The sequence below is a fragment of the Coturnix japonica genome, chromosome 3 (genome assembly GCF_054131305.1).
Source record: "Coturnix japonica strain WE chromosome 3, WE-NBRP24, whole genome shotgun sequence".
Lineage (NCBI taxonomy): Eukaryota > Metazoa > Chordata > Aves > Galliformes > Phasianidae > Coturnix > Coturnix japonica.
In genome coordinates this window covers 78483044-78501973 of record NC_140665.1, presented here as the reverse complement: position 1 = coordinate 78501973, position 18930 = coordinate 78483044, and the positions used below count along the sequence as shown (strand labels likewise).

General features: G+C 36.6%; 1 protein-coding gene across 2 annotated transcripts in view; it reads right to left on the bottom strand.

Moving 5' to 3' along the window:
* COL9A1 (collagen type IX alpha 1 chain) overlaps positions 1 to 18930 on the bottom strand; it is a 60834-nt gene that overhangs the window by 20504 nt on the left and 21400 nt on the right. For both annotated transcript variants that reach the window (XM_015859124.2, XM_015859125.3), the window contains 17 exons: positions 17700 to 17735; positions 15223 to 15246; positions 14876 to 14929; positions 14675 to 14728; positions 12825 to 12857; positions 12673 to 12729; positions 11913 to 11966; positions 10614 to 10667; positions 8586 to 8639; positions 7709 to 7762; positions 6355 to 6408; positions 6132 to 6185; positions 5980 to 6033; positions 5699 to 5752; positions 4182 to 4226; positions 3365 to 3418; positions 3205 to 3258 (listed from right to left, as the gene is read on the bottom strand). In XM_015859124.2, the coding sequence (XP_015714610.2) occupies positions 3205 to 3258; positions 3365 to 3418; positions 4182 to 4226; positions 5699 to 5752; positions 5980 to 6033; positions 6132 to 6185; positions 6355 to 6408; positions 7709 to 7762; positions 8586 to 8639; positions 10614 to 10667; positions 11913 to 11966; positions 12673 to 12729; positions 12825 to 12857; positions 14675 to 14728; positions 14876 to 14929; positions 15223 to 15246; positions 17700 to 17735 (843 nt within the window). The remainder of the gene's footprint in view (positions 1 to 3204; positions 3259 to 3364; positions 3419 to 4181; positions 4227 to 5698; positions 5753 to 5979; positions 6034 to 6131; positions 6186 to 6354; positions 6409 to 7708; positions 7763 to 8585; positions 8640 to 10613; positions 10668 to 11912; positions 11967 to 12672; positions 12730 to 12824; positions 12858 to 14674; positions 14729 to 14875; positions 14930 to 15222; positions 15247 to 17699; positions 17736 to 18930) is intronic.

The window sequence follows — 18930 nt, the reverse complement described above, 5'->3', positions numbered from 1 at the left end:
CATAACCTCCAAAATATTAAGAGTTTTCCAACTCCGAAGAAGAAGTCCATCCTCTCTTTACTTCTGCAAGAGTATTCTACTAGCAAGAGTGAAATGGAGCAAAAGGTAAAGGAGAAAGAAATGAACTGAGGTGAACATTAAAGAGAATTAAAAATAGGAAGGAAAAGGAGAAGAAAAACACTAGAAAATCTTCAGGATTTGAAAGTGTTTGGGAATGAAACTGGTCAGAAATTGGCAACCTCGGAAGTTGTGAGAAAATGTCAAAATCTGAAAAATTACAAAAAAAGAAAAAAGGTCACCTTCTAAACTTGAAAAATAATTATTTAGCTGGCATATTCTTTTTTCCTGGAAATGTAAAGGCAGAGTCCTTGAAGCAGAGACTTAAATTCACCCACTGCATATACTTACTGCAGAAGGAAAATAGTCTTTATTCAGCACTGAAAATAAATACAAACTCAGCTTGGACCAGATCTTACTGAGGTTCAATAATCCAACATTTTGCTCTTCCTGAACAAAAATAATCCTCATTTCAATTTTCTGCATTGAAGAGATGTCCTTCCTGTACTCCCAAAGAAAAACAGAGCTATCCCAGCAATACGTTCCCTGTAGTTGGAAGGTGGATTCAAGGCTCTTTTTAACCTGATGAGTAGGATAATATTTAATACTCTATGTGCAAATTTGCATTATTATCAGTAATGCATTTTCTTTCTCCTTTTTATATTGACTAAATTTTTAGTTTCTATGATTTTGCTTAAATCTTCACGTTTTCTGAAACGAGTGCACTTTGTAATGACAAAGAAAGTAATGGTAAGTTATCCAGATGTCTTGCTGGTCTCTAGAGATATAAACAGAAACTTCATTGTATTTAATCTGCATTAGATGTTTTTGTCTGACTACAGGGTTACAAATAATTAACCTTGCATGTCAGCTCCTGTTTTTCGGACTGCTGATTTTGTAAATTCATGTTCACATTGAGAGGATTAAAAGCATAGTTCAGCAGATTACCTAGCATTATCAGAGTGGGCAATTACTTAGGTTTGATTCAGTTATAACTCTTATTCCTGTTACAAGTATACAAAATATTAACTGAAGAAGAATATTTAAAAAAAAAAAAAAAAAGGATACATGCAACACTTTTCAACACAAACAACAAACTTAAATGTTTATGAGTTGCAGATATGGGTAGCTTGAGATACTGTCTTCCACTCTATTGAGCATATGCTTCTATAATCCCCTTTATATACTACTCATAAATAGCTGTAGGCACATCAGCACTCATGCAAAGTTTCAGTTTAAAATCCATGTGATCTTATGAATTAATTGGCACATAAAAATGCAAAGATAGAAGAAAATAGAAGAAAACTAAGACTGTTACTTCATGTTTAAAGACAGAATTCAGAAAATATACTTCCGAGACATAAAATACTCTTACAAATACATCCCAGACAGTAATTCCCTAAACCATGTATGAGGATATTCCTACAATTGCAAGAGTAAATCACTTACATACAATACCAGAAGCACAGCAGCTTCCAGGAAAGTAGCACTACAGTATCAGTGGTAAGAGAGAAGCCTGAACAGCAACAGCTTATAGAGCCCCGAACCTTGTGAGTCCTATCAGTGCAGTCAGATTGCATTTTGCTATATCAAACTTTTCTTTGAATCCCTGATCCCTTCATCCTCCCCATGAGGATTAACAGAAAAAGGGAAGTTAGAACAGTCTCATGTGACTTTAATCCATGCTAGTAAAACAAAAGTGTTTCTAAGTAGAGATAAATGCTACACTTCACATCAGTTTCATTCATAATGCAAACCAGGAAGGGCCAAGGTACAGGCCCAAGCATCACCCCACCATCACCAATGATAAATGGTTTGGCTCAAGCCACTTCATGATTTCCTAGACAATGCCCAGGAACAGTCTTGGGTACACAGGCATAAGAATATTTCCAGCATGCAAACTGAGAACCTATTCCTGAATATGAGGGGGTTGGTGTTTATAGATTATAGCAGTATGAAGGTAAGCCATATCATGCCAGTTGACAAATGGGGCCAAAGAAGTCTCCAGTCATTTTCTTTCCAACGGAGGACAGACAACTACCTTTCCTCCATGCTATTCCTCGTGTTCATGTTATTTGCACTAAAAATAAGTTCTAGCAACAACAACAGCCATATTCTGAATCTTTGGTCCAAATTCTGTAACATATAGTCTCAGCATGTAACTTTTTATAGCTTTAACAGTCAAATAAAAGGGTAAGTGATCTACTGATAGCTAATGTATTCAAGCTTTTCAGTGTCAGTTGCAGAAGTTGACAGTTGCAGTGAAAGAACTGCAGTTCAATTCTAGTTTTCCATCACAAACCACCCTCATTCCCTCTGTTCAGGATTTAGCTCAGACTATTTAAAAACAGACTGTGTTGTGGTTTAAACCAGTAGATGGCTCAGCACAGCACAGTCATTTACTCACTCCCAGCTTTTGGTGAGACACTGGAGAGAACCAGGTAGAAGTACTTACTAAGACAGAGAAAAGGAAAAGGATAATAGTTATAACAATATATATACACATATATTATGTATATATATATAAAATGTATGTAACAAGTGATGCACAAGCAATTGTTCATCAGTACCAACCAATGCCCAGCATGCCCCCCAAGCAGTAGAAAAGAGCAAGATACACTTCCAACCCCTTCTAAACTCCTTCTATGTGATGCTGTATAGTATGGAATATCCCTTTGGCAAATTTAAATCAGCTGTACTAATTCTGTTCCCTCCCAACTCCTCAGGCCCTTCACTGAGAATGACCTTGGCTCTGTACAGCACTGCTTAGCAGAAGCTATAAACATTAGTGTGTTAGCAACATTGTTTTTCTAATAGAACTAAAAACTTAGTACTATATCAGAAACTCTGAAGAAAAAAAATCCATCCTAGCTGAAGAGAGACCAGAAAAATGTAAACAAAGGTTCAGAATTTAATTTATAATAAAAGCCAAAAATAGTTCTGAGATGTGTTTATGGGTTTCTCTGCATGACGATGCCCATCCACCTGGTATAGGTCAAAGATTAAAAATAAATAAATAAAAATAGTATTTACATTAAAAAGTATCACTTGAACTGAATAATATCTGTAACTGGTGGTTAGGAGCAACAGTAACTTGGGACACTTCTGTACTAAATGCACTCAGTTAGAAATGTATTCAATACTTACCGGTGGCCCCCTGGGTCCTGTTGGACCTGCTTCCCCCTCCGGTCCCTGTTCACCCTGTTTTGGGGATAGGAATTATGCAACACATTTGAAAAACAACTCTTTACATAAAGCAAGATTCTCATTTTTTCCTAAATCTTTTGAATAGGTTTAATGGTCTTACCGGTTTGCCAGAATTTCCCATCAAACCTGGCACTCCAGGAGGACCTCTATTACCCTGTAGGACAAAAAAAAAAAAAAAAAAAAAAAAAAAAAAAAAAAACAACAAGAATAAGCTTTTCTTTTTTTGTTGTATTTATTAATTTTTAACTTTCACCTTTATCCTAGTTTTAGTTTAACTTTTACTTAATGCCTTCTGTAGAATTTTTCAGAAGTCAGATTATTTTAATACTTAGTTGAATTTGTGCTTAAAGTTGCCAAATAGACTTGCTAGCCACTCTCAAATCACAAATGGATAATAGAACACCTGGTAATTTCAGTTCAAATTCAGACCTTAATCTAGATTTCATTTAATTTGCTAAAATCTGACTCCAACTTCTTAATGTTAAATATTCCATACTCTCAGTCATATGATTTTTTAAGCAAAATTGTAATTGGTGTTGCCATTTTCTTATAGTTGGAGACAACGACCTCTGTTGTTCAATCAACTTATCAGAGTAATAAGGAATCTCTTAATAAGAAGAATATTTATTTCAAACTGTTCTGAGGTACCCATGTCGCACATAACCTCTAGCAATGACTTCAATGATTTAAAAGGAATTGGCCTTTTTACTATTCTTTAGCACCAGGAATCATCACAAACAGATCATACAGAAAAGAATCATCAAAAAAACCATGAAACTACAAATGACAAAAGAATCTACTTGATTCTTTGAGCCAAAAGTTTGTCACTTATCACAATGAAAAATTAACTGGGTGCTTTAAAACTTTACAAACACAATTACAACCTTATTAGAAAGTGAATGCTTAATATGATTTACCTTTGGGCCAGGAATCCCTTTCATACCTGGAGAGCCTGGTAAACCCTAAAGGAAATAACGTTTAAAGTGTTTATTTGTTGTTAAGGGGATTGGAAACAGTGTTAAATAACTGGTGTCTCACATTGATGTATTCCTAATCCTCTTACACTGTATCAAAGCACTTTTATCCAATGATGGACAAGCTTGAATTCTTCCGGTTCAGAAAGTAACAGTCATGGGGAATTCCATAAACTGGCAAAAACAGCATGGAATAGTGATGAGACATGATTTTTTCTGGCTTAAATTCAAAATAGTTCTTCACCCTAGTGTCCTAATACTAGAGGTGGGGAGACTAACAAATACTTCTTGTATACGTTTCATACCCTCCCTCCTCACCTGAGCAAGAGTTCATTTTACAAATTGACTTCCAATTCTGTTTTAATACATCTTCACTATATACTCACAGCAATTACTCAAACAGCAAAATGTTTCAATCAAGTTTCTACCTGGCTTCTGACAACTGGCAGAGTTTTTAAACATATTCAGTAGACATAAGAGGCATAACTTCAAAAATAGTCCCAAAACGCTTCTAATACCCTACAACAACACTAAAGGGATGTACACTAGAAAATATTTCTTTGGAGAAAAACAGGTGATGTATTCCAGATATTCTGGTCCAGCAGAATATAAAAATGAGGCAATTGTTCACTGGGGCATGCTAGACTAGGAGGTCAGCTCCTCCAGCTCACTCTGGAAAGTTGTGTGCACCTCAAAAGGTTGTCCAAAGAAGGGCAACAAGGCCTGTGTAGTACCTGGAGAACATGCCCTACAAGGAGTGGCTGTTTAGTCTGGGGAAGAAGAGGGGCAGAGGGGGAGACTTTATTGGTCTCTTCAAGTACCTGAAAGGCGCTTACAGTGAGAGTGGGGCTGGCCTCTTCTCACTGGTGACAGGTGACAGGATGAGGGAAAATGTCCTCAAGCTGCACCAGTGTAAGTTTAGGTTGGATATCAGGAAACACTTCCTTACAGAAAGGATTGATAAGCACTGGAATAGGCTCCCCAGGGAGGTGGTTGAGTCACCATCCCTGGAAGTGTTTGAAAACAATTTGGATGTGGTGCTTAGGGACATGATTTAGTGATGGGTTGTTAGAGCTAGGGTAGTATGGTTAGGTTGTGGTTGAACTCTGTGATCTTGAAGGTCTTTTCCAACCTGAGCAATCCTAATTCTCAACCAGCTCTAATTGTGAGATCATATAAAAATATCAAAAAGAACTCACATAAAAGAAACCACAGGAGAACTGCACACTGGCCACACATTTTTGTACACAGTTCTTCTCTACAGTAACACAAGGAGATTAAAATTTTTGTGTAGAGCAATTTTGGATACACAAAGCAGAATTTATCCTTGCACTAGATTTACTCTTCGTTCATCAGTTGCTCAGGTTTTCATTCAAGTTACTCCAGCAGGAGTGCAAAAGTCAGCTTTTCTGTGGTTTCAGTAGCATCTAACTTCCGAAAGAAAAACAGCAGACACTTACTGGCAATCCCTGAGGTCCTGTGTCACCAGGAGCACCGGGTTTTCCTGGTTCACCCTGAAAAACATTTTAACTTGTAATACATGCAAATCAAAGCTAAAAGAATACTTTTCTTCTGGAACACAGAGCTGAAAAACATTTTGAACTGGAGGATGAGAACTTTTATTTAATAACCTTATGTGCATAAAGTCATGGGCAGTGACACAATAAAAAGCCATAGAGCTGAACAAATTTAGAGCAGTACCAAACCTACATAAATTAAAAGCATGCCAGCTGCACCCTACCTTTGCTCCGGGCATTCCAGGGATACCTTCCCGGCCATCAACTCCTGGCAAGCCCTTGAAAACCAAAATAATCATATTGTTGGAGATGTTGCACTCAACTACTTTGCTATATAAATGTGTGTAATACAATAAAAATAATGAAATATACATACAGACTCTCCTTTAGGTCCAGGGAGACCATTTATTCCTCTTGTCCCTTGAGGACCCTAAGAACAATAGTTTTGAAGAATAAAAATAAATGAAACGATAGGTGCAAAGAATATTAACCAATACTTATTCATATATGCAAGTTTGGCTACATACATCTTATAAATGTAAAGTATGATTGACACACTCAATATCTGCCAGTCAATATCATTTGAAATTTGTACTTACTCTTTCTCCCTTTGGACCCTCTTCTCCCAGTGGACCTCTCTGTCCTTGATCCCCCTAAATTAAATAAATAAATAAATAGATAAATAAATAAATAAAATAAGCAATGAATCAATGTAAAATTACTTGTATTCATCAACTAAAACCAACAGTCTAATTCATTCTAGTGAATAAAATCTTTCTGTGGTCTCTTTAGTCCTGTGGCTACCCAATTTCAGAGTTTAGCTGGGCTTTAGAATCTGTATACAGAGATCCCTCATTCTTTTAATAGGATTTACCTACAGTGTCTTTTATGCATGTGTGACTGTTTAAGAAAAACTGAATCCACGCTCGCCTTCTGCTTTTCACCATGCAGACTGACATAGCATAGTGCATATAACAGCCACCAGGAACCTCAGCAGCTAAGGGGACAAGGGCACTGTCTGCAAAGCCGCTCTGCAGTATTTTCACAGGAGGATCCTGAAACTGTCTCACATGAGGATAAATAGAATTTACAGGACTTGCACTGTACAGTACACAAAACATGCACAGAGAATTAGCATTATCTTGTTTCCTAGAACTGCAGAAAGCACTGCTGGTTCTTACCACACATAAGAGCATATAGTTGTATGGCTGACTATGAAAGGACAAACCAGGCCTTGACTTCATGTTATGGGGATTTCATTTTATACCACATTACACAAAGGATTCTCTTTAATTGTCAGTTAATATGGGCAGCCTGAAGAATTTGTTGCTCAAAATACTGATAGACATACATTGATAATTATAGTAATAACAGTAATTATGATACCTATTATCTCCCAAATATTCTTCCCAGTAATACAAACAGAAAAATAGAAGGAGCATTTTTCAATTAAAGCCAGCATCTTAAGCTCATGCTACACTAAAAAAAATGCAGTTTCTTAAAACCACATCTCACAGGCATATTTTAACAACTCAGCTGAAGCCATTCTCTAGAAATCCAGAAACATCTAAGCACTGTGTGCAGTACTCACTTCTCTAACACATTCAGTTATTGACCAATCCAAGTGTGAATTCTAGCTAATTTGGAGGGAAGCAGCCAAACTGCTTTGTACAGGTTTTGTTCTAATAAGTGAATATTTTCCAGAAAAGAAAATTTCAAGTCCCCCTAACACACATATCACATAGTAGCACTCAAAACAACAAGGTGACAATACTGAAAAGATTAAGTGTTCAACTGCACAGCAATTTTTTGGACAGTAAGTGATTCTGGACTTGATGTCACCATTATGTCATTTATTCATCATCTGAATTGGGTCAATCAGAGGCTTATCTGATATACAGACAGACTTACTACCTGACTGGGTAGCATCTGGCTAACAGATGTTCTACTTACAGGTGCACCAGGAAGACCTTGGGGACCAGGATCACCATCAAGGCCACGAGCTCCCTACAAAACAAGACAATAACATCAGACAATACAGTGAAGCTCTGAGAGACTAAAAGCTTCAGAAAATACCTCTGTTGTCCTTAACAATACTAATTCTATCATCAGATAATAGAAGATGATAATCAAAATTGCAGAACTTTTTAAGTGCACTACAGATTCTTATCTCTATTGTTTCAAGCAAACAATATAATTGCTTCCCTACAATTTTTAATTGAGAACAAAATAGTTTTCAGAAGGGTTTATGGAAAATAATAAATTCCTTTGGCAAACATAGTAAGTACTTCAGGTAGGCAAGACAGCTCAAAAAAGTAAGCAAGTAACTTTAAAGACTCAGAGGACACACTGAAAAGCCAGAAAAGTACAGATAGTGATAGTTCAGAAAATATCAGAGTTTAGAAAGGATCGTGCATGAGAAGTCATAATCAGGACAAATCTGTTGTTGTTTCTGAAAATAAAAGGTCACAGAATTAGGTTTCCATCACTTTAGTTCTGAAGGAAGAGACATGGCATGATTGCAATACACTTTTCCTTCCCAGCTTTTTGATCATATTGATTTAGCAAGATGATAACAGGAGAAATGTAACAGACAGTTTTGGATTAACAGTTCAAAATGGTTTAATAAACAGCAGAAAAAGTATGTGCACTTAATCAAAAAGATCACATCATCTTTCTTCCTATAGAAGCTATGGAAATACAGCTGATATAGGAAAGAAAATGCAGGAAAAAAAAAAAAAAAAAAGACAAATTTAAGTAAGGTTGAAAATATTCATGAATATTTCTTTTGTATCCAGTTCATTTTATGAAAAGAAAGGTTTATACTCACTTTGTTACCTTTAGGTCCTGTTATTCCAGTTATACCTCTGACACCTAGAATGCCCTGAAAATGAAACATATGCTCAAATCACTATTAAATCTTTTCATCATGACCACTCTAGTTTTCAGACAGAAGTATCCTTACAGTTCCACAAACTTTACATTTTGCTACTAAGCATAAAAGAAAGACTATATTTGAATATTAAATTTATATAGTAATTTGACTTCTCACTGAGACTTAGCTGAATGCTACAATCACAGATATGCTTTAAGGACTGAAACTACCACAGTTGTGCAGTCTGTGCAAGAGGCAATACATGAAGGCCCAGTTTTAAAAAGAACTTATGTTGACTGAAGTGTGATACAGGACTGATGCAAGCAAAAGCTTTATAGCTTTATAGAAAAGAATTTAGGCTTAATAGAAAAGAACTGGGCAAGATTTTTTAAGAACAAGTGCTCAGTTAATATGCCTCCATCTGAGACACTGGACTTCACAGACATTCTAGTGCCACAGAATGCATCATAATTATTACTAGTTTCCATCAAAAAAAAGTCAGTTGGGATAGCTGTTTTCAACTTATTCCTCTTCTCAAGAGAAACTACATGACCTCTCCTTCTGCATGGAGACCACACCATCAGCCATAACACGCATGTCTTTCAAAAGGAAGAATGCACTATAACTGTGCTGACAAGAAAACTATATTCACTTAAGTCAAGCATAAGCAAACCTACTCCTTGAACAGACTAGATAGGGAGTCATTTTACTTGCTCTTAATAAAGTTAGAAGTTAATAATAATTGAAGTTTGGTCAGTCTGAAATATGAGATAAAGCATGATACTGCAACAGAACTTACTGCAGCCCAACAAGAGAGAGGTCAACTGTCTAAAACCTGTTTCAAGACCAGAGGTGGAAGTAGGCACACACTGCAGTATCCACAGTTTTCTATCAAAACTAACATCTCTCCCAGACTGGAATATCTTATCTAAGACTTCTCATCCAGGCATTATGTAGATGTGGTATATTTTAGGTGCTGCTGCAGAGAACAGATTCCTAATTCTTTTATTCTTTAGTTTAAGAAAAAATGCTTGGGGGGGGGGGGGGGGGGGGGGGGGGAGGGAATATACAGCGTGACCATACACTCTTCCATACATTACCTATCTGACACCATTTTCAATATATTACAAATCCCATATTTTAAGAAGGAACAATTTTTTTTTTAAATTTGTTTGGTGAAGTCATCAGCTGGTGAAATAGTGAAGTGAAATGAAAGCCAAATCAGTTCCAGACTGTTTTCTGATCTCAATGTGTTTTGTGTTTTTTTCCCCCACAGTGATAAGAACCTTACCAAAGTGGCTTGTGACCACACAGGCCCTTCAGAAAGCAGAAGCAGCATCTTAGGCAACTGCTTTCTCTGGGTCAGAGCCCAAGGGATGTTTTTTTGGATGCAAATATAAGAAGGATTATTCATCCTTCTCTATTCCTAATACAATTTTCTGTTGCCATGTGCTTACAAAGAATTCCATAATCTAGGATTTGGATGTCATTTGCATCAAAGTAAATTCCTGAATACTGTCATATCTGGACACCAGTGGAATTAAATGAATAATTTCGTGCCTAAGAAGAAAGTATAAGAATCCATTAGAAAGTAAACTATACAAATTCAATTGAAAATATCTGTTCTTCTGTGGCAGACAATTCTTCCCCAAGTCTTAGCAAAGTCCGAGCTTCACAGTTAAACATATATACTAGCTTTTCAAGGCTGAAGTAAGCATCACTAAAATTATGGAAAGGAAAACAAGGGAAAAGTTTTATTTGTGCAGTTCAAGCACTAGAAAATTCAAGATGTGGTGTGCTTTTTAAAATAAGTATGCAACAATGTTGGATGAACTTAACTAATTCTACTGTCACTCATAAGCAGTATGACAGGACAAAAAGAAAGATGAATGGAATTTCTGTAATATCCATTCTCTTACAATAAGAATAGATATAACATAATAAACCAAATGCATAACACTATTCAAAAAGGAAATACTTTACTGGAGGGCCTTGAGCTCCAACTTCACCGATGGGTCCTTGATCTCCTTCTTCACCCTGGGAAAGCAAAATGAATACATGGTTGATTATTGATACCTTGGATATTGTTCTCTCAACACAGAAGGTTCATCTACTACTTAATGTTTTCTGTCACCATGTCCTATTTGAAGTTCATCATTTTACTATTATCCAAAAAAAAATAATTCCAAAGACACTCAAAGATAAAGTAAAATAATATTGTACTCTTGAGCTCTTTCTTTTTTTCCCGTTTCAGTGTTAATGCCTTAAGACTTTTTTGTTCTTCTAGATAAAATGTATAATGAAAGCATACCTATAAATGTGAAAGGATTGGATATGCCATTAGATCTGCCTGTCAATACCACACTGTGTTTCAGAATTTTTTGAAAACTGAAATGGTAAAAACATTCACCAGCTGGTGAAGCTCCAGTTTGCTTACATGATAATCTCTCTCATGCAGTAATGGTGCACACTAGCAAATGAGTATTTACTACTAGTTCAATTTTCATGAAATGACTTTGAAGCATAAGGCCACTGTTCAACACCCAGGGGAAAAAAAGATCAGCGAAACTATTTTTTTTTCAATATAGTTATGAACAGAGTGGGGTTGGATGCTCTTTCGTTTGGCTTTTTGTTGCCACCGCTGTTTCAAGAAAGGATTTTTTCCATTTTTTATTTTTCAACCAGTATTGAAGCATGAACCAAGGAGATGTAAAATTTCCCAAACTTTGATATAATCTTTCCAAAATCAAACAAGGTTAAACACCACTAGAAAGTTCACATTTCAGTCTTCAAGCTGAATCAGAATTGGCCTCTTTATTATAGAAATAATTTGTCTTTACCTCTGATCTTACACTTGTCCTCTCAAATATATTCTTCCTTGTTATTCTTCCTGTTATGACTCAGCTGTGCCACAGAGCAATTTACACAGTAAGCCAACAGAATTCTTGTGTATTTAGGTGCTTGGAAGTTTTACTATTAATAATTTGACTAGAAGTTCTATAATAATTAAATTTGAATGATCAAAATAAAAAAGCAATAATAGCATACATAGCATCACTGATTTCTGCATTCTAGTAAATACAAAGTTCAGGGAATGAAGAATAGAGATGTGTCTTTTAATATTTTAGTATTATGATAAGTAGTATCTCCTCATACATTCTCATAAAAACCATTGGTAGTTCTAATGAAATCCAATGCTTGTTTTTGAAGAATAGGCTAAACTACAGTTAGATCGTTAAGACAGTAGTAGTATTCCCTTGTATTTATGTTTTCATTTTTTACCTTATAACCTTGTTTTCCTGGTTCACCAGATTCTCCTTTTGAGCCTTTCTGTCCCTAAAATAAAAGTAGAAACAAAAAGGAGTATTTGGAGGCTATTCACATTAAAATACAGAGTTATATAAAACAGATACAGACTCCTCCATACAATTCTACTGCTTCATCTGCAAATCCTCATTCACCAAAACTTCCACACCTATCCATTTAATACTACATATTAAGTACCATCCTCAAGAACATCAATTCCCACATTGAACAGGACTGTATTTCTCAACAGATTAGGCATTTCTTCTTAGGTTACCACATAACAATTTCCTTGAGTCACCAGCCTTTTCAGAAACCAGTAAAGAATACATTAAATGTCTTAGAATAAGAATCAAAGGGTTTAATTCAATTTGTTTGATAAAGTTACACATCGAGACAGAATAAATAAATAAATAAATAAGTGAATACAGCAGGAAGAAAGACAAAAGTTTATAGACTGGAGTCAGACTTCAAGTGCTCAGGAAAGTGAATGAAGTAATCTCTCACGTACTCTAATCTCTTCAGGACATTTAAGACATACAAATTTTATTCCAAAATTCAAAGCATCAGTAAGAGATTTTGACAAGAGACTATTATGGTATTAAATATTCAGAAAACCTTCACTCTGCTACAATGTTTTTTACATTAGCAAACTGCCCTTCTTTGAAGCCAAAATGTATTCTCCCTGGTGTTTTGAAATGGTATCTCTGTAAGGAATATTTGTACACATCCCTCTTACCTTCATTCCCATTAGGCCAGCATGTCCTGGGCGTCCAGGTGGACAAGCATTGGGACACTGGAAAAACATTCACTTTGTCATCACATAGCTTGGATAAGGTTGTCATTAAATGGTTAAAAAAATAAAAAAATAAAACTGTGGACAAAACTTACCAATGGGTCACCATCTTGCAGACCAATTGTTCCCTAAATTAAATGAAATTAATCAAAATTAGTAAAAGAAAATTAAGCAGATCTGACCCATTAGGCATTAGAAAAAATAGAAAATACCACTATCTGAAGCTGGAATCAGAAGTATAATTAACCAAAGAACCTCTGATATGATGACAACCTAAACCATAGGATATTACTGTAGGACTCCAAGTCCCACATAATCCCATTCTTTAATTTTTAACATCTTTTCTGAAGAAAAAGCTTTTGATTTACTAATATATCTGCAATCAATCTGGTGGTAGTTTGTACCAGAGATTTTTTTATATCCATGGTAGGATATTCCTAAAATTTTTACATAATGAAAGCCAAAGTTTGAGTTTCAGCATTTAGGCAAATACTGCAAGGTTAAGTTACAAACTCTGTAGATTTCAAAAAGAATCCAAAACAGCTTCTGTGGTCGGGATGCCTTTAATTTTCGAGCTTACTAACATTCAAGAAAAAGAAAGAAAAGAGAAAAATCAAATATTTTCCAAGAAAATAACCTTCCCACAATACAAGTAGTGATAGTTGAGTGACATGCCTGTCAGTTTCTGGAACTGCAGTAAACTAGAGACCTCTGCACAACCAGATGGATTCAGCTGGGGCGTGGGGGGGAAGAAGCCCATTTCTTGGACTGAATCAAATAACTGATAAATAACTGATGGAAGTTCATGGGAAACTTATGAGACAGAACAGGGAGAAATGTGACACATGAAATATCACAGCAGCTGCTGGATTCTCCAAAGCCCAGTGGAATGAAAGACCATTTCAGAAATGAGTAGGGGAGTTCTTAATACAAAAGGACTTTAAAAATTAAAATAAAAATTGAAGGTATGGTAGGGATCAATAACTGGATTGAGGATTGGAACCTAGGTGACAAAACTGTCAGTGAATAGAAGTGTTCACCATTGCAGAGGGTTCCTTTCTAACTGTCTTTTTATGTTTCCTAAATACTGCTCTCCACTTCATCACTCACTGCTTTTGTTGTTTTTGTATTGTGTGGTTTTTTTTAAACAATGTCTCATGCAACACTCAGGTAACTTTCATGAAGACAAGAAACAAGGTCTTGATAAAGCCTATGGATTTAGAGTCTGTTCAGCACAGAAACAGTGTAGCTTAGAAAGACGTATTAGTGTGACATAAACACTTTTCTTCAAGATTGCATTTCACAGCCTGCAGCTTCCAATTGTGCCTGCCAGATTCTCCCTGGGCAGGTAACTAGCCACAACAAAAAGGCATAACAAACATCCTCTTTCCCAAGAAGCTCAGAGAGGACAACCATTCTCCTAGAGAGGTAAAACTGGTGTAGTTTTCTTATATCTCTTGAAAATAGCAGGCAACAGATAAAAAAATAAGGAGCACCTGTAAACATACATTACTCAAGCTCTGTAGCCAAATAATTATTTTCTAGAAGAGAACAGTCTGCCTCTACTGATGAACTACTACTGCTGGAGTCCAACAAAGAGTATGCATACTATAATACACAGGGAATTATAAAACTTACAAAAGCTACAGTTTAAGACCATTTGTAGAAATGGAAATGTGTCATCACAGAAATTACAGTGTTTGCATCTCCAAATATTTTTCATAAGTAGAAGGACTAGAAATATGCTTTCTAAATGGAAGCGAACAAGTTGATATCATTACATGAGTTGCATTGCAGGCTTTGAACACAACAACATACAATTTAATATAGCTTTCTGAAATCCTTAAGCTGTGATTGTGCTGCGGAACTTCAGTTGAACTCTTGTTCTAGCAACTGTAATAGTATATAACTCAGATGTTAGCACATATTAAATACAGTCACTTACTCGAGGGCCTGGTGGTCCTGGTGGTCCTGGTGGCCCCCTTTTCCCTGGATCTCCCTAAATAAATAAATAAATAAATAAAATTAACTCATAGTCAAAATGATAACAAATAGTTACATATCCGTGCCAAAAAACAGAAGTAATATATGAATTCACTACAGAAGGAATAAAATTCCAAGATTTACCAAACACAGCAGTACTTACAGGAGGGCCAGCACGGCCCACTTCACCGGGAAGTCCTGCAGCACCAGCTGGACCCTGTAAAAACCAAGTTAAATAGTAATTCTAGATCATACAACACCTATACAACAAGCATTTGAGGAGAGTGAACATAGCATTTCCTCAAACTACACATTATCCCTTCAGACAACATTATTCTTGCCCAATGACATTCATAGATGAAGAAAGTATATGAAGTAGACATAGAGCATCAGAAATAACCGAGCCCCTTTTTTCTTTGTATTACTCTATTTAAACTGAATAATAAACATATCTAACAGATTTTTTAAAAATTGAAGAGTATATTTATGAATTGCAGAGATGATACTTACAGGTGGTCCAAGAAGCCCCTTGCCCTGTGAAATATGAATAAAAGTCAGAAATGTGTAGAGGCTTTCACAACTTTTTGAGCTGTTTGCCAAGAAAAAAAACAGTTGGCATTAAAAAGCATGAAAACACCGATGCTTGATTCTGCAGAATGATTTTGAAAACTTCTTTAACCAGTGTCTGAATTAAAACTAAATTACTGACTAAGCTTCCTTGCATTGTGACGTATTTGCCAATTAACCCGACATCCCAGGACCTCAACTGTCCGGGGCAGAGAGACACAAACATGGATGCCATCATGTCTTCTCTCAATTTATTGCTGCGTCACACACCTTATATACCATCCTAAATCCCACGCAGACACGTACACCCGCTACATAAAACCCAATGCACGTGAGACAACCTACACACACACCTACCTAAACCTCCCGCCCACTAACTCTTAACCTACAGGCCTAACTCAGCTATTCTAGAACACTCCATCTACTCAGAACTACTGTATGCACTCATAAATCCTTGCAAAAACAACCTAGCACCCCAACACAGTGGCACACTTGCATGTCTGTGCACATATTTATAAACATATACATCAACAAAAGAATAAAGAAGTCAAAGCCTTTGAGCCTAGCTAATTGTCAAACTGCAAGATAGACACATTATTGATATAATCATATTCTACTAACAGGGCATTTAAATTGATAATAAGGAAGAAAAATATCTTTTTGTGTGTGTGTGTGTCTGTGTGTGTCTGTGTGTGTCTGTACTTCCCCAAGGTCGAAATCCATTCAAGAGGAGGTGCTTTTCGGTAGTTAGAAAGAACTTCTCATGCTTACATTTTCTGTAAATATTGCTCTGAGTCATTTTAATGAGAAGTATCCAACAAACAAATGTGTTTCTGCCTATTTGGAAAATTATTTTCCTCTACAAAAACAGATCTCTGTTCTCAAAAGAAATTTGACTATTTAAGGAGAACGTTGTCAATAATGTGTATGTAACACTGGCACACAGAATCATAGACTTGCTTCAGTAGATTTGATATAATGAAGCACTTGGGCTGAGTGGCACTTAAAAGTCCATATATACCAAACTGGATTTGTGTCTGCGATGTTGTCTTGGGAAATACTAATGTAACACGAGGAAAATTCCAAGCATTTAAGAGTAATTTCATTTTATCCATTTAACACACATCAGAAAATAAACTTCTTCATCTTGCCTAATATACACAATTCCTTTGCTATTACTGAACATTAAGCCACTTGCTCCCACACTGTGTCATTCTATCTCCTTACCCACCTAGCTAGGAAAAGCAGGGGCCCAGTGCTGCCCCCAGCAATCCATGTCTCCCCTTGCCCTGCTACTTCAAGCCATGAACTTTGTACAAGCAGAGCCAGTCAGGGAGTTGAAAGCTCCAGCCAGTAAGTCACACAGCAACCAGAGACCTCTCACAGCTGCTTTCATTCATGCCTCTGCCTGTGCCTAAATTGGAAGCCCCTTTACATTCACACAGCCTGGTTCCACAGATATCTGCCACCAGCTTTAAAGGAACACACTCCATGGGGCACATGGAATGCATAGGTTTAGGCAGTAATCTCCAGTCTGTAACTGTCTAGTCGAAAACACCCCACAGATCTGCAAAGTACATCCACATTGCTGTCACCCACTGCAGAATCAACAGGCTGGTATGTGCAATCAGTGCAAGTTGTGTTTTTATAGACTTTACAATGTTTTTTATTTTCATATCACTAAATATTCACAGTCCTACCAGTATGTTGTATCTGTAAAACAAAAGTAAAACATCAACTATTAGAAAAGTCAGAGGGAACTTAAGAGAGTGAACCAAATGGTGTAATACATGCACTGAACCTAGCACACCCCCAAGGTCTCTTGGCAAGGAACACATTAGAGGTATTAGTATATTTGGTGGCAAATTATGAACTGATCATAAGTATTCTACTTAGTTCATAAATCTGTCATTCGAGAAATTATCAGCAAAAGAGATGAGAAGAATATGTTAAAATTAAATGATGAAGCAGGAAAAGAACAGAAGAAAGGGAGAGTAAAAGGCAACTGAGATTGCCAGAAACAAAACGCGATGGAAGCAGAAATGCAAACACCATCATTAAACCTTCAGATTCTTAATATTTTTTATTTCAGTTCTAACCACTGGATAAGCTTGGAAAGCACTGATAATAATATATAAGTAATAAATGTTGCAGCTAAGACTTCTGACTTTGTTTGCAACTAGCATTTTAACAATGCAGAACAGTCTATTCTTGTGAGAAATGGGGTCTTTGGATAGCCATACTTTACTTACAAAAGGACACTGAGTGTATTCAAAGAGGGCATAATTACATCTAAACACACAGCCATTCAACTAGTATGCAGATTCATTTCTATGTTTCTGGTAAATGAACTCACTCAGATCAAGCCAAAAACCTCAGAAATAGTTTTTGGCTTTTAAGATTTAAGATGTAAGACTCACCGGAAGTCCACGAGCACCTGGAGGTCCTGGCTCACCCTTCAGAAGATAACAAAAATTGAGTTTTTTAAGAGAAATTAGAGCAAAGTTTTCTATACAGAACACAGGAAGATGCTCTAATCTTTTTCTGGGTATAATTCAGTGACAAATTCTGCAAAATAAGACCTCGGGTCTTTTTTCTCCAGAAAAACAATTCAAACATACTAGTTACTATGATTTCTGATGTATACTTTATTTGTCTGATTGCTGATGAAGTCAGGTTTCTGTGCTCTTGTTCCCACTGTGTATGATTATGAAATTATTACAATCAAATAGAAGGGAAAGAGCTTCATCACTACTGAAGATGCTCAATCTTAGTGCCATCAGTGTAACATCACCATTCATTACAGCTAGCTGAAAGAATGGGAGTTCCTTTGGAATGCAGGAAAGGGCCCTATAAGACTGCATTCTTATAGCATTAAATATATATATATATATGTAGAAAGGCTACATCATCTCATTAGTTGCATACAGACAACCAAAAATCCTACTAAAATAACCATCATAGAATCACATCACAGAACAGCTTGGATTGGAAGGGACCTCAAGGATCACTGAGTTCCAACCGCCCTGCCACAGGCAGTGTTGCTAACAGCTAGATCAAGTACTAGATCACATTGCACAGGGCCCCATCCATCCAGCCTGGAACACCTGGAGGGTTGGGGCACCCACAGTTTCTATGGGCAACCTTTTCCAGCATCTCACTGTGCTGTTACTCTCTCAGTAAAGAGCTTCCCCCTGACATCTAATACAAATCTCCCTTCCTTTAGTTTAAAATCATCCCCCTTGTCCTATCATTATTCACCCATGTATAAAGTTAATTTCCCTCATGTTTACAAACTCCCTTTAAACACTGAAAAGTTGCCATGAGGTTTCCCGGCAGCCTTCTCTTTTTCAGGCTGAAAAAGTTCAGTTCATAGAAGAGGTGCTCCAACCCTCTGATCATCTTCTTGGCCCTCCTCTGGACCACCTCTAAAAATTCCACATCTTTTCTCAGCTGGGGGCACCAGACTTGGATACTCCAGATAGGACCTCTTGAGGGCAAAACAGAGGGGACAATCACCTTCCTCATTCTGCTGGCCAACTCTCTTCTGAGGGAACCCAGGATACTATTGGCCTTCTGGGCTGCAAGCGCACACTGCTGGCTCATGTTACATTTTCAGTTAGCCAGGACCCCTAAGTCGTTCTATGTATC